Genomic DNA, 14,786 nt, shown 5'->3' on the forward strand with positions numbered 1-14,786 from the left:
CATTACCTCAGTTCATTGATGTTTGAGGGCATTTGTTTATGCACAGCTCTGTTACGGTCCCACCACAGCATTTCAATCACGTTAACTTAGCCATTGAAACACTGTGATTGTTTTCTTATTCAGCCAGTCTGTTGTAGATTTGCTGGTGTGCTTGGGATCACGATCCTGTTGCATGTCCCAGTTGCGGCCAAGCTTTATCTGTCCGACAGATGGTCTCACATTTTGGTCTCAATTCTTTGGTATACAGAGGAGTTCATGGTTGACTCAGTGACTGCAAGGTGCCCGGGTCCTGTGGCTGCAAAACAAGTCCAAATTATCTCCCCTCCACCACCATGCTTGATGGTTGGTATGAGGTGTTTGTGCTGATACACTGTGTTTGGCACTGTGCATAATGACCAAACATCTCCACTTTGGTCATGTCTGTCCAAGGACATTGTTCCAGAAAGCTTGTGGCTTGTTCAAATGCAACTTTGCAAACCTATGCCATGCTGTTATGTTCTTTTTAGAGAGGCTTTCTCCTGGCAACCCTTCCAAACAAGCCATAGTTTTTCAGTCTTTTTCTAATTGTACCGTAATTAACTTGAACATTTAACATGCTAACTGAGGCCTGTATAGTCCTGGATGTAGTCTTGGGTTTTATGCAGTGTCTCTGAGCATTGCATGGTCTGACCTTGGGGTGAATTTGCTGGGACGTCCACTCCTGGGAAGACTTGGACACTGTCTTGAGTGTTTTCCACTTGTGAATAATCTTTCTCACTGTAGAGTGATAGACTTCATATTGTCTGGAAATGGCCTCATAATCCTTCCCAGATTGATGGGCAGCAACAATTGCTTCTCTAAGATCATTGCTGATGCCTTTTCTCCTTGCATTGTGTTAACACACACCTGAATGCTCCAGACATGCAAACTGCCAAAACCTGTGCTTTTATAGAGGTGGTCACACTTGGTGGTGATCAGTTAATCAAGTGCATTTGATCAGCAACACCTGGCTGCTGTGTATGTAGTTTTTCACACATGGCTTCAGCATTTTAGCAGATTAAAAAAAAATGATATACTTGAATCTGTTGTGTGTTGTTCTACACCTGAGCTTAAAGTTACCTAATTTTAGGACCTGGTAAGGACCAGATGATTTTTTTTTTTATTATTATGCCCTGATATGTAAAACCATACAACTTAATGTGGGTGTACTTTCTTTTTCTCATCTCCCAGCCAGCTGCCTACCTGGTAATGGAGCCTGGAGGTGACACTGCTGATTCTTCAGATGTCTCTCAAGCCTCCTTCCACAACTCCGACCCTCTACAAGCTGCAGGTGCTGATGTATTTTCTGTTTGTTTCCCTTAAGAGATGAGTCACTTTACAGAATCAAACAGCTGCTGGTCTTGCAAACCAATGACTGACTTTCTGCCCGCCAGCCATTTCCAGCCAATTCTGAGACATACGGTAAAAAACCCACACTACGCTATGTACCGTATGTCATAAATACAAAATCTACTATACTATACTACTAGATAGATAGATAGATAGATAGATAGATAGATAGATAGATAGATAGATAGATAGATAGGTGAGTTGGATTTTAATTATCAGCTTATCAACTGAATTTGATTCTTTGCTTTGCTTTCACTGAGACCATGGTAAATTAAACGGTGAATGAAAGTGATCACAGATAAATATGTGTCATTCACCAAGTCACACATGGATACCAAAATAACTCTTTCATGCACAGTAATAAATGTCTATGCTCCTACTAGCGTGCATTACAGGAGCGAAGCTCTTGCCTGATGTCCTGTCCTCAAAAGAAAAAAAGGAAAATTGTGTGATAGTGCCACCTGCTGGTCTATGTTCATTTTAGCAGTGAGGTGAAGGCATTTATTGTCCTCTCAAGTATTGTTCTGTGCCGCCATAGAAGGCTTCTGAGATGAATTATAAACCCAGCTGAAGTTTAAGGTAACTATTCAATCCTCAACCAACCAGCTGGGGTCATATCTGGCCCTAGATATATATTTCTATTCATATCTTAAAGGTTATTTCTTTGATCCATCCAAAAATTTGCTGACTTTTCCTGAAGTATTGCTATACCATTGTTTCAGGTTTCTGCCTTCATTTGGAATGATGGGATGATTATGTTTTGATATATCATTTGGGGTCATATATAACCTCAAATATCAAAAGCAACAAATTCCACACATGTTCCTTCATCAAATTAATCTTTATAAGAATCCAGGTTTCTTTAAACCTGAACAGAATATAACAATAACAAACATGAACAATTTACCACTAATCTGGATGAAGTTTTTTTCCCATTCCAAAATGAATGAAACATGCACATTTTCATTTTAATTATTACTAAATACGTTGTAATTGTAATAAAATAGGTATATATTAGATGAATATTATATCAGTTAAATGCCTTTTACATGCATGACAGTTTAAGAAGAAGAAGAAGAAGAAGAAGAACAACAACAACAACAACAACAACAATAATAACGGTTTCTGAATCAAAGGAGTTCTTTTTCATTCATTAGTAATTGGGGTCTGATGTGAGCCCAGTTAAACATCAGTGGGTGTGAAATGTGTTTGTCACTTAAGGGTTAATTTGAACAAAACTACATCATCATAAAAAAAAAATGAATGAGTCAGATGCAGAACACTTGTCATTGTGAAACATTCATTTTATTAACATTATTAATAATAAGTTTTATGGTACAAGCAAAAGTGTCTTCCAGTAAATTGTTTAAAATATCTCTCTTATTTAGCAGTTACCTGAGAATTTACATCTATTGAAGCTACTAGCAGAGTTTCAGGAGCAGGACCACACTTCAACTATACCTCTTCATTCTTATGAAAACCCACCTAACCCTCTCCTACTCTTTCACTCTTGTATTCTGCACTCTTCTCTCCTTCCTACATAGGGCTCTAAGGGTCGTCTGTCATGGCCGCTGCTACAGCAGATTCCTTACCAAAGCTTCCCCATGTGCCGTCGGCAATCCAAAAGAGCCGCAAGCAAGTTCAAGCCTCAAACGACCATCACCTTATCAATAAATCATTTAAATGCCTCTAGTTGATGGTGTGGTCCTTGAAAGTGAATTTAGCAATGACGTTTTTAAAAGCTGAGAAAAACACATCATTAAAAGAGGAAAAAAAAATCCATATATCAACTGCTACAAAGAAAATATCAATTATCAGAGCAGTCAGTACAATTCAGTGTTAGGCAGAAGAAAAGAAAGGTAAAATAAGCTTTGCCCCTTCTTTCCTATAACCATGGTACGTTTCAGTGCATTTTGGTACAATATCTCATTTGACATAACAAAGCAACAAAGCATTAACATCATACAGTGACATTCTTTTTAAATTTTGTGTGTTCATGTCAACGATGTTGACAGGATGTCACAGGGGTAAACAACAGTCTAAGAAACGCTTAGACTTTGAACAGCAGGTGCCCTGAGAAGTAGCTGTCTTTGGTCACACCATTGGCACCGTGATTGGCCACCAGCCAGACCTTGTCTCCTTTATTGAGCTGGATGTAGGTGCCCCCAGTGGCTGTGATGAAGCCGTTCTGGTGGGTCGTGAAGGAGTGGACCACCAGGTCGTCATTACGCATCAGATCCACATTGGCATTTTTCTGGTTAATAGTGATGTGAAACTCAAACTCATAGACTCCTGGCTCCTCACAGGTAAAATAGCCTGTGTTGACGTCATAGCTGTTCTGTCCATTGTAGATGACCTCACGGAAGGCGATGGGCTGACCTGCTGTGGGGAAGTTATTGCCCAGTCGCACAGCGAAAGCAACCGTCACTGGACTGGTGCCAGGTGGTCCCGGGGGGCCAGGTGGCCCTCTAGGTCCTACAAGATAAAAGACATGATCATTCATAATTACACCAACATAAAGTGATATTCTGAGAATTTTGAAATATTACTTTTAATAGTACATCCATTTTTATATTTATGACAGAATATTAAAAAAAAAAAAGTTTTACCCCGTGGTCCTCGTGGTCCACGTTGCCCTTCTTCAGAATCTTCTCCTGCAAAAAATGACAGGGACAAATCAGCATCTCCAAAAATTTTGGCATTGATTTCCTTCAGTTGAGTAGGTAGGTACATTTTTTAGGGATAAGGACATCCTCTTACCACTATCCTTCCATGGACTGAGGTCAAAGGCAGGGATGTCCTCGCAGTTGGTATAACCAAACCCCCGGGGACGGTACTGGAAAGGTCTCTCCGGAACTTCAGTGATACCAGTGTTGTCGCAAATTATGCGTGCAAGTGATGCCTTTCTTAGGGACTCCCTTTGGTCCTCAGTGAAGACATCTTCATTCTCCCACCAGAATCTGAAATGGATGGTTTGTTAAGATTTGAAGCCCTTGTAAATGGTAAAGTGTTATATTTGTAAGATATCAGTCAGAGACGTAATTTCCGGCAGGCCTTCTCTCTGCTTACCTGTCACCCTCACGGATCCTCTGGAACTGAGTGGCAATAATGCAGGCAAACAAGGGCCCCACCCTGCCTCCGCGAACAAAGGGCTCAGCCACTCCACCCAGCCATACATCAATGTTGTCAGGTGTGCCATAGAGCTCGAGCAGACTCCTGGCCAGGTCAGTGTTGTTCAAAACCCTAGCAAGCTGTCTTAGATTTCTTGGTTGTGAAAGTCCACAGAACTGGCGCCATTTGTTGTAGCCTACACAGGATCATAACATGTCAAATTGTTACTCTTGTGAAAATATTGTATGACACCGAAATCTGTAAAACTTGATATCATGAGATGCAGAGGGTAACTAACAGAGAGACTATAGACTAATAAATAGACAACAGTGATGTACCTGGGAGTCCATGGTCTCTGCCTCTCTGCAGGTTAAGAGAGGCCAGATCCAAGGCCAAATGAGAGGAAAATTCAAACAGCCTTTCCCTCAGCTCATCATGCATCATGTGTTCTTGTGTGTTCAGCTTGGCTTGACGACCCACCAGCCCCCTCAGGATTGGGTCCAGACCACCTGAGGAACATCAGATATTGTGATTAGTCATGTTATAAAATTCTAATCCAGGTGAATTCAATTTATCCTCCAATAAAGTGATTTCTAAAACTGTAAAAATGTTTGCCATACCTTCAAAGATCACTCTCCATGGTGCAAAGAAGGCTCTGTGCAGCAGTGGGCTGGGGTACATGGGGTGCTCCCTGTACTCCTCATTGAGGCGGAACATGAACGGCTGAACCATCAGGTGAGCGAATCGGTAGGCAGCTGTGGCGAACACATTGCTGATGCTGGGGTCTATGTCCTCATCATACCCAGGGTAGTTAGACAACTGTCTGGCAATGAAGTCTGGACCGACAATGTGTAGCAGGTAGTCTCTGTAGGTAATGACCTGAAAGGGGAAAGAGACGAGCTACAGTTGAGTCGACTGTGCCGAGTCTTGCATGTGTGGATGTACAACTTCCATCAAGACTTCTCGGTAATGTATGCCATTAATGCTCTCTCTAACCTGAAGGAGGCCTCCCATGATCTTTCGTGCTTCCTGGTAAAGTCTCTCACCGCTCCAGCTGGGATTAAGGTTGGCTAGGGCACGTGCCAGACGATTGTGCTCCCGTAGCATCAGTGTGTGCAAGGAGGTCAGACCAATGTTCTCGTTGGAGCGCTCATCGCCTGAGTGACAGCAACAGGACACTGCATTTAATGCTGGAGGTTCATAGACATCCAATGTACAGTAAGCTGTGGTGACCTTGACAACCACTGCAAGACACTGGATGTCTTGGCCTCAATTTTAACAATTTTACCTCAGCTAGTTTGCTTCTACTCACCAGCTAAGAAGCAGGGCACCTCCTGAGCTGTGCTATCATTAGTCATCCGGGCTCGGGTGGCACACATGTTCGCACCCATTGTGCTGAAGGGCAGGAGTTCACGACCATTGTCAGTATATTCAGTGTTGACCCTCAGCAAGCCTTTGTCATTGGTAAGGTCACGGAGGTTACGAGCTTTAACGCCTTCTGAACCGTAAACCTGGCCCACGTCAATGAACGCTGTAAGGGAGTTCATCTGCTGACGCACAGTCCCCCTACCAAAGAGGTAGCCTGTGGTGCCTGAGCCACAACCTGCTGCTGAGCGGAAGAAGGGGATGCACTGATCTGAGTTTCTGCCAAAGCGGGGGTCTTGCTCAGGGATCTGTATTAAGATGACAAGCAAAAGTTAGCTTTGAACATGTGTTGGTGTACACTGCATGTATTTCTGTGTTTACTTGTGTGTCATGATGCCATATATAACACTGACCGTGATAGGGAAACAGGGCTCTGTGCGATCACAGCTCTCTTCACAGTCAATGCCGTTGCTGAATGAACGGATGGATGGAGAGTGAGGGGTGAAGGTCACGTCATGGTCTGTCCACTGGCCAAAGATAGTCACCAGGTGCGTGTACAGTGGGTCACTGTCCACATCAGAATTGGCTGTCCTCAAGATGCGGTTGGACACTTCTCTTACCTACAGAGAGGCATGCAGACAGAAAGCACTTTATCTTTCTAGCAAGGCACTGTTTTGCTATTTATTGGCAATGGAGAAAATACATCAAGTATTGCTTCAGACTGTTTCTACCACCTTAAATGTGGCTTTTTGTTTTATTTTCCTATGCATCTGATCATTTTTTCCCCACAGAAGTCGTAACCTAACCATACACATATTTTCAATTCTACTATTTGCAGAAACAATCCTGTAGATTTGAGTGCTAACAGAAAAAACTAGATGCTAGACGCGTAGGAGTAGCTGTGACATTCTGATGTACAGTACCAGTGGAAGAAGACGATTGTTGACTGTGACGTCCAGGTCCCAGCCTTTAGGCAGAGACATGCCATCCTGGTACTCAGCAGGGAGCCAGCGGGTGAGCTGTGTGTTGGCAGCTCCTTGGCGAGGGTTTAGTCTTGGGAAGAGAAACACGGCATTAATGATTTTGCGTCTTTGTCTGCACCCTTAAGAAGCTTTATTTGATACTAAAGAATAATGGCACTGGGCTTTAATGATGGTGTTAGACATAAAGCTATCATGTTTCAAAAGGATAGTGGGCTGTCCCAATTTTAGTATCTTTGTTCAGACTCTCAGACAGGGGATGCATAGAAAAACAGACACAAGAAGGAGAGGTTCGAGCTTTGATTCTGGTCAGTGGTGTCTCCAGGGAACTTAAAGGACCATACCAGTCATTTTGAATGTTTGGCCCATTTACCAGAATCTAGGCTTAACCACATTTTACATTGTAACAAACAATTTTGTAAATCATGCTAAAGATTTTACAACAAAAATTTTTAAATCCCTTAACTTCCAAATTTGAATTTTTGGTTAAAACTCCCACCTTAAAATGGTCTGCTTCTGTGGCTAACAAAGTCATCACCATTCCTAAACCACAGAACTGATAATTAGCTGTGTAGAGCAAATGTAACCCCAGGGACAATTTTTTGTCTGTTTCACTTCACCCAATTTCAAGTCTTCAAAACACAACAAAACTAATGTGGACATCTTATTACAGTGATGGAGTACTGATATGAAGAAAGTTTCAGTCTTTGAAAGTTAATTTTCAAATTGTAGTGAAATGAATGGAAATCAATGGCTGGATAAAAGGTAGGAAAAATGATATTGGAGTTTGAAAAGGTTAGCAGACATTTGAAGCGTATACATCCTGTAGATGTTATGTGAAACATGCAAAATCACTGGAATGGACCTTTAAGCTCTCAGCTACCTATGAACGTGCTTAGCAGTAATTTTTTTTCCTAGTTCGCACTGAAATGCTGAAATTATTGCTTGACAGCTGCCTCACCTGTTATTGCAAACGCTGGTTGCGGTGCGAAACGTGTTTACGTTGGCTGTTGTTTCACAGGAAGGCATATGTTCTCTGGGGGAGCAGCCTGTCAGTTTAGCAATGACCTCCAGATCCTCCTCAGAGATCAGATCTGATTAACAGAGCAAGGCAAAGGATCAGCAACTGAGCTGCATGTAAAGAAGTGTGATATGGTACCCCCTGTGCTGAGAGGCAGCCTGTTGCAGCAGCTCCCTTTCAAGAATTTCCCACTTTGGGGTCGATGAAGTACATCTGTCTTTCTATCTAAAAACACCAGCATGGAGACGTGGACAGAGATAAAGGGCGTACCTGTGGCATTGATGGAGCGCTTTTGGATGTGGTGTTGGCCGAGAGACCTCTTCTGGATCAGTTTGATGGCATTGTCCATGTAGTCAGCGGCACGCACTGCTTGGCGAGTCGCACCTACAGGCTGCTTCACCAGACGGAGGATGTCTGCAGGTGTGGCTGTTTGCTGCTGCACGCGTTTAATGCTCCTGTGAAGAGATTGTGAAGGGAGACATAAGTGCACACGCGTCATTGTGATGTGCGATAGGCAAAATAATAGGGCAGGATTTCTGGAATGGTTTTGAAGTTTCCAAGATAGTATATCACAGACTCAGGCCAGCAGCTCCTATGTTCACTCACTACTGTGGAACATTCTGATCTTTCTGCCAGTAGTTCAGCAGGTTTGTGTACTTACTCCTTTCTGGAATATGAATAGTCCTTGTCCACTTGAGTCTTTGCATCTCTCACAGCTCTTTCAATGAAACTCCGACTCAAAGTTAGCTCTACAGGGGGGAAAAGACAACAATAAAAATCAGTTACTCTGTTCTTTTTTCTGATATGTATGGCTTTTAGTCAGTATAGCAGTGAGATGTGCATTGTTGCTCATTCAAGCCGTTAATTACAGCACATAAAACCTACTTAAAACTTATAATGTTAATACGAACAACATTATGTGCTGAGTGTCTGCACTGAACTTCTCTGTGATCTCATCTATTTCATGTAAACCAAAGAAAAATGAAGTAAAAAAAAAAACAATTATAGCTGAATAAGGCCCTTCTAAATACAATTAGGAAGGCTCTAAGATTATTTACAGCGATACAAAAATAAGATAATGCATTTATCACTCACCAGCATCTACATGTCTTTGCAAACACAGGTACAGGCCTACGGCCAGCAAGCATAGGAAACCTTTCATCTCTGAAAAACAGAAATATTGTGTCCTGTTAAACACACTCGATGTCAAATAATGTCCCTGAAAACAAAATCATATTTATTCTCAATTTTCTCTCAAGAAGATTTCATCTTGCACGTGAACTATTTAAAAACTTTTGTGGCATTCATTAGGCGAATACTTGTGTACTATCAGGTGCTCTAAGGGAGTTTTAAGAGTTTTACTTCAGTAAGTAAAACACCATATATAGGTCAATACTGTGCTGTGAAATATGAAATATGAATGATGATGACAAAAAAGCAATTTACTTTATGAAAACACAGCAACAAAAATGGTCTAAAATTGTTCTATCGCGCTCTCTCTCTCTCTCTCTCTCTCACACACACACACACACACACACACACACACACACACACACACACACACCTTATTTATGACAGCATCATTAATTATGATTTTTATAGTATACTTGGTTAGATAAAGTGTCTGTTCTCTACAGCCGTCTCTGGGATGCATGACAGCTTTCTGCTTGATTTCATTTCTATAGCCCTCAGAAAGCAGCAGGACCGGTATGATGCTCTATGCAGATTGAGGGAAGTGGGGCGCGGTGTCAATGCGGCGCGCAATTACGAAGACGTTATGTAATGTAATTGTAATCAAGGTAAATCTTTGCTGCCCACAGCTACGATAATCCTGGAGCGATGGTACAGAAACGTGGCTGGGATTGTGCTGGTGAAATCTGATACTGACAAATCAGGAAACGAGTGTGTGTTTGTATGTGGTGTTAAATAAGTTTCAATTTCCACGTTTTCTTTGGAGACCGAAATACCAGGTAACTTTAGACAGCATTATTATGGGGAGGTGCCAGTTCCTTCCTCCGTCATGTAAACATGCAAATCATGGAAAAAGACAATTCCCTTTGTCACCTTTAGTAACTGTGGCGTATATGGCGCATTTTAATAGAGTAACGACGAACTGAATGTATGTTTTGCCTTCAAGGAAGGAAGGACCTTTTTTTATCGTTATGAAACTTCAGTAAGTAAAATTTCGACCTGTTCATTCCCTGCTGCCTTTAGATGACATTTTCATTTACTTTCTTCTTTTCTTTTTTCTTTTCTTCTTTTGTCCTTTCCCCGACAAATTGTTTTCTTTTGGTTTGGCACACACGCTTCCCTATGCTAATTACAAATTGCCTGGCATCCAATCAAACATAACTCATCAAAATAAGCACGTGGGTAAGAACAAAACTTGCCGACACACTCGTTTCATGAATCCCACCTAAGATTTTATCTTCCTCTAACCGTTTCATGCAATAACAAATATAAAAGAAAAATAAGAAAACATTCACGCATGAGGCTCATTGTGTCCAGATGTACACACACAATGTCAAATAACTTGCCATGACAGCAATATAAAACGCTGAATATTTCTCAATCTCCCTCCTAAAAGACATTTCAAGTACATCAACATTTTTGTATTGCTTTGAAATACTACTACTGCTACTACTACTACTACTACTACTAATAATAATAATAATAATAATAATAATAATAACAATAACAATAATTGTAAAAATACTGCATAAATTAACCCTTGCTAATAAGACAAAAAAGTTACATAAAAATACAAACAAATTAGACCACCATAGAAAGAAAAAACACCATGGAAGACTGAAAGAGGCTCTGTACCTGTGAGATCCTACAGGCTCCAAGCTATTCTTCAATCTACACTGAACCCAAGGATGCTCAAGGATGTCATTTTTCTTCCTATATATAGGGCTTCTTGAAGCAGACAACTCCCCGTTTGTGACGAAAATGACAGCGTCTCAGAGTTTCCTCCTTACTGCTTCCTCCGCCTACATCTCCAGCATCCCTGTTGAACAGGTTCCAAAGACAATTAACTGTAAAACGCAACCTACAGAACCATTACCTGATTATCGTGCATGCAGATGAGCTCTTCTAGAAACACCACTGGCCTCTGATTTTCCCACACAGACTTGTGCCTTTTGTGTTGTGTCTGATCTGAGTCACTGTGCTGTTTTGAATTCATCTCTCTTGCAGGTCCAGCACATTTTTTTAATCTGCAGTGAAGTCACAAGTCAGAGGACCCAGTTTTAGTTAGATGTTGCAGTAACATCATTTACAGAGGCTCTTGATACTGAGAGCTTCACACTGCTTCACATCTAACATCTCCAAAATGATTTCATCCAAAGAGAAAGTGGCTTTGAATTAACTGTTTTCTCTGATGACTGATGACTTTTTGAGAAGAAGAAGAAGAAGAAGAAGAAGAAGAAGAAGAAGAAGAAGAAGAAGAAGAAGAAATTATTATCTTTTAGCAAATTCTTCTTTTCTTTGTGTTAGAAATGACAGTGTTGTGCCAGCATGTGCTGTTGAAGTGAGCCATTTTGTTGAGTGGTCAACTGAGAGTCAATTTGACCAGTGGTCTGGTCAAATTGATATGCATGTAAACATCACACAAAAAGTAAGAAAATTTGTGTTTGGTAGATTATTTCTTTGTTGTAACGATGCTTCTTGGCAATAAATCTTATACCGTTGGAAAGCATGTTTATGTCCCTTTTAAATGGTGCCACATTTGTAAGGAACATGCATTTGTGGGATGAGCAGCAGAGCTGAGTATGTGGGTTGCGCCCATGAAAAATTTGCCAAATCTTCTCTGCCAATGCCTAACAGCTTATTTTGCTGTTGCTATTGACTCTTGTTTTGAGCTTCTGGTAACCCCAGGTGAGCTTCCTGTGAGCATGAGCCCTGCTACAGTGGTTAGTAGGTGTCCACCAAACACAAATTTCCTTACTTTTTGTGCAATGTTTATATGTCATGTTCCTTATTATGCCCCCTGAGCTGTGATACATCTTTTTGATGCATGGTGTGTACTTGCTTGGTAGTTCCTCTGTTGTTTGTCAAAACATAAATAAAAGCATGCACTGAAGTGGCTCATGATGGCCTGTGGATTAAAAAAGTATTAAATATTATGGTCGGCTGTGTCTCATGTCTTTGGAAAATGTTTTCGAGCGAAGAACATGAGTCTGGACTTTCCTGAGGCCATATCTGTCAGCAGCAGCTCGTCCAAATCTGGTAGCATGTGCAGGAAAACAATAGCACACAGACAAACAGCCACACCCACAGTTGAAAATCAGGTACTATAATTCACGAGATAGATTTTGACACCAGCACATGTGAAACAAAATACAGTTTGAAAGATGGCATTTATTATTTTTCCCCAACAGCAACACAGTAGGCTGGCTAATGGTTCTAAAAATTTAAACAGCAGCTTATGCAAAAAGATTTGTTGGACACAATATAGTCTGCTAACTGGGCCTCAAACAAACCACATATTAATAGGCAGAGATTCAAATTGGCTGAAGGACATGTATAGACACAGGACACAGGATGAAATGCTTAGAGATTTTATTTTATGTCTATGGTGAGTGAATTTTGGCCTTTAAAAGAAATGTGGAGTGAATCACTTCAGGAAAATCATCAAATGCTGATGAACACCTGTAGAGGTCAAAAATGTTTTTTTGCTTTTTTTTTTTGTTTTGTTTTTTTGTTTGTTTGTTTGTTTGTTTGTTTGTTACTTTCATTGAAACCATGTTGTAATACAAGCTTTTAAATATTTACTATCAAGCTCCTCCTCCTCACAAGCAGGAGAGGCAAGTGTTTTACCTTTTGTTTTGGAGAAAAGCACTAAAGGGAGAGATTTTGTGATACCAAAGCCAATGACAGGAAAGATTTTTACAACTCTGATAGAGCTCCCTATATAAATCACTTTCTAGATGGGCGATACCATGGGATCATAGTGTATTTTTTGCAAATGGTAGCTACCACTGTCTAAAACATTTAGTTAAAGCTTTTTAAGTATTGAGAGTTCATATCCAAATCAAGTTTTTTGTTTGTTTTGTTTTGTTTTGTTTTGTTTTCCCCCTTTGCGTTTGGGACACAATTACAGTCCTGCTGTCTGACCAGTCATGGCCATATTGAATTATTACCTGATCCCTATGGGGATCAGTAAAGTATTTCTGATTCTGATTCTGATTGGTGTTGCCTGTGGGATATTGGCCAAGAGTTGTAGCTGTAACAGTATACCACTTATTGACCAACGTTCATATGACTGTGCAAACTAGATTAATTTTTTCTATGGAAGATATGTACCAACTTTTGTTAAAACTGGACACACAGTCAGTGAGAGTTAGAGGGAGGTAATAGCATGTCATGTTGTTTCTGAAGGCAAATTGTAAAATAAAATAATAAAAAAAAATAAAATAAAAATTGAAAAAACTTAGATGTTGTTAGCCAAGCCAATTTTTTTTTCAATGATGAGACACAAACGTTTACTGATATTGTTAACAAGAAAGAACATATGTTCAGGACTTCCTGGTGTGGAAGGACTTTCCAGATTTTTTGACTGCTTTGACCTTCTGTGATTTGCGTGACAAGTAAAAGACTTCCTCCATGAGCAACAACAGCATGTTTCTCACTAGTTAATATGATGACTCACGTGTTGCATTTTGAGCCTCACATGTTCTTTTTGTATTTGAGTTTTAGGAATATTATATCTTAAATGCTTTAACTCTATATTAAACTATGCTTTAGGCTGAGGGTATTGGTGGTCCATTAATACTAACTGATTGGCTGCCCAAAGTCTGGTGATTCCTTTTCATTCACTAGTGACATATTTTACATGCAAAACCTTTTTTTTTCTGAGAAGTAACTGGTGACAGGATAAATGGCTACACAAAATAAAGCAAATTTTCTTGAGTGTATAAGAGTAAAGTAGACTGGAATAAATGTATAAACCACTTAAATTTATTTTTAAGTAAAACACAAGCACCAAAGCTACCTCTGTTGATTGAAAATTTAATTTTCATTATTCTTTGGAAAATACTTATTGGTCATTCCCTCCTAGATGCCTATGTCTTTTGGATTGTTTCCTCTTGGCAAAACATAACAAAACTTTACTGCTGACTTTTGGCATATGTTCAGGCATGTGGCACCACCAGTTAGTCCTTTGTCTTGTACAGTCAAATATACAATGAAAGACATCCACCACTTTATTTCCAGTAATTCTGAATCCTACCTCGTTGACAAGGTGTGACTACTGCAATATTATTTAAAGTAGTTTTTAGTTGTTGTTGTTGTAATCTGTTATTTCACAGATTACAGCACTCAAGGTACTAGCAGCACCGTCACCGTGGGCTATGCATGTCAAATTATGGTCACTCACTCTCTCAGTCAGTCAGTCAGTCAGTCAGTCATGGACAACCTGCCGGGATGGCAGGTTGTCCATGACATGCAGATTTCACAGCATGTCTCTGTTGTCCAGACTGCCGCCTGTCAGCAGTGAAATTGTTGAAAATGGTAAATGGACTGCATTTCCACAGCGCTTCTCTAGTCTACCTAACACTTAAAGCACTAATCAATGTTTGCCTCACTTTCATTCATTCATACAAACATTCAGGGGCAGACTTACCATTAGGCAAAACTAGGTGGTTGCCTAGGGCCCCAAGTTCCTGAGGGCCCCATAAAACTCCTCATACACTTATGGTTAATACAGTTATTACTTATTTGATTAAAATCCTTTCGCTAAAATGCCAGCAGAATGCTTATCATATTATGTGTCTCGGGGCCCCTGTTTTGTGTGTTGTCTTCTCATTTCAGAGGGCCCCATGCCTGCCTTTGCCTTGGGCCCCAAATTTCTTAAATCCGCCACTGCACACATTAACACATTCATGGCAGAGACTCACCATGCCCTGTCCTACTCAGATGAGTACTCTACCTCCTGAGCC

The 14,786-nt window shown here is 40.5% G+C and overlaps 1 protein-coding gene and 1 long non-coding RNA gene across 2 annotated transcripts; one reads left to right on the forward strand and one right to left on the reverse strand.

Annotated features, from left to right (window-relative positions):
• The first annotated feature begins 969 nt into the window (after positions 1-969).
• On the forward strand, positions 970-3,056 carry LOC115365804 (uncharacterized). The gene is made up of 3 exons (XR_003928790.1): positions 970-1,114; positions 1,210-1,309; positions 2,913-3,056. It is a non-coding gene; the product is annotated as an uncharacterized LOC115365804 (long non-coding RNA).
• LOC115365803 (eosinophil peroxidase-like) lies at positions 3,053-10,728 on the reverse strand. The gene is made up of 15 exons (XM_030060972.1): positions 10,672-10,728; positions 8,941-9,009; positions 8,507-8,594; positions 8,116-8,300; positions 7,786-7,918; positions 6,768-6,897; positions 6,258-6,464; positions 5,792-6,152; positions 5,476-5,636; positions 5,100-5,358; positions 4,818-4,988; positions 4,438-4,675; positions 4,129-4,328; positions 3,978-4,019; positions 3,053-3,843 (listed from the first exon to the last, which is right to left on the reverse strand). Exons 2-15 carry the CDS (start codon positions 9,005-9,007, stop codon positions 3,419-3,421), a joined length of 2,667 nt encoding a protein of 888 aa, XP_029916832.1. The 5' UTR covers positions 9,008-9,009; positions 10,672-10,728; the 3' UTR covers positions 3,053-3,418.
• Between the last annotated feature and the right edge of the window lie 4,058 nt (positions 10,729-14,786).

Source organism: Myripristis murdjan, chromosome 9, assembly GCF_902150065.1.
Source record: "Myripristis murdjan chromosome 9, fMyrMur1.1, whole genome shotgun sequence".
Taxonomy (NCBI): Eukaryota; Metazoa; Chordata; class Actinopteri; order Holocentriformes; family Holocentridae; genus Myripristis; species Myripristis murdjan.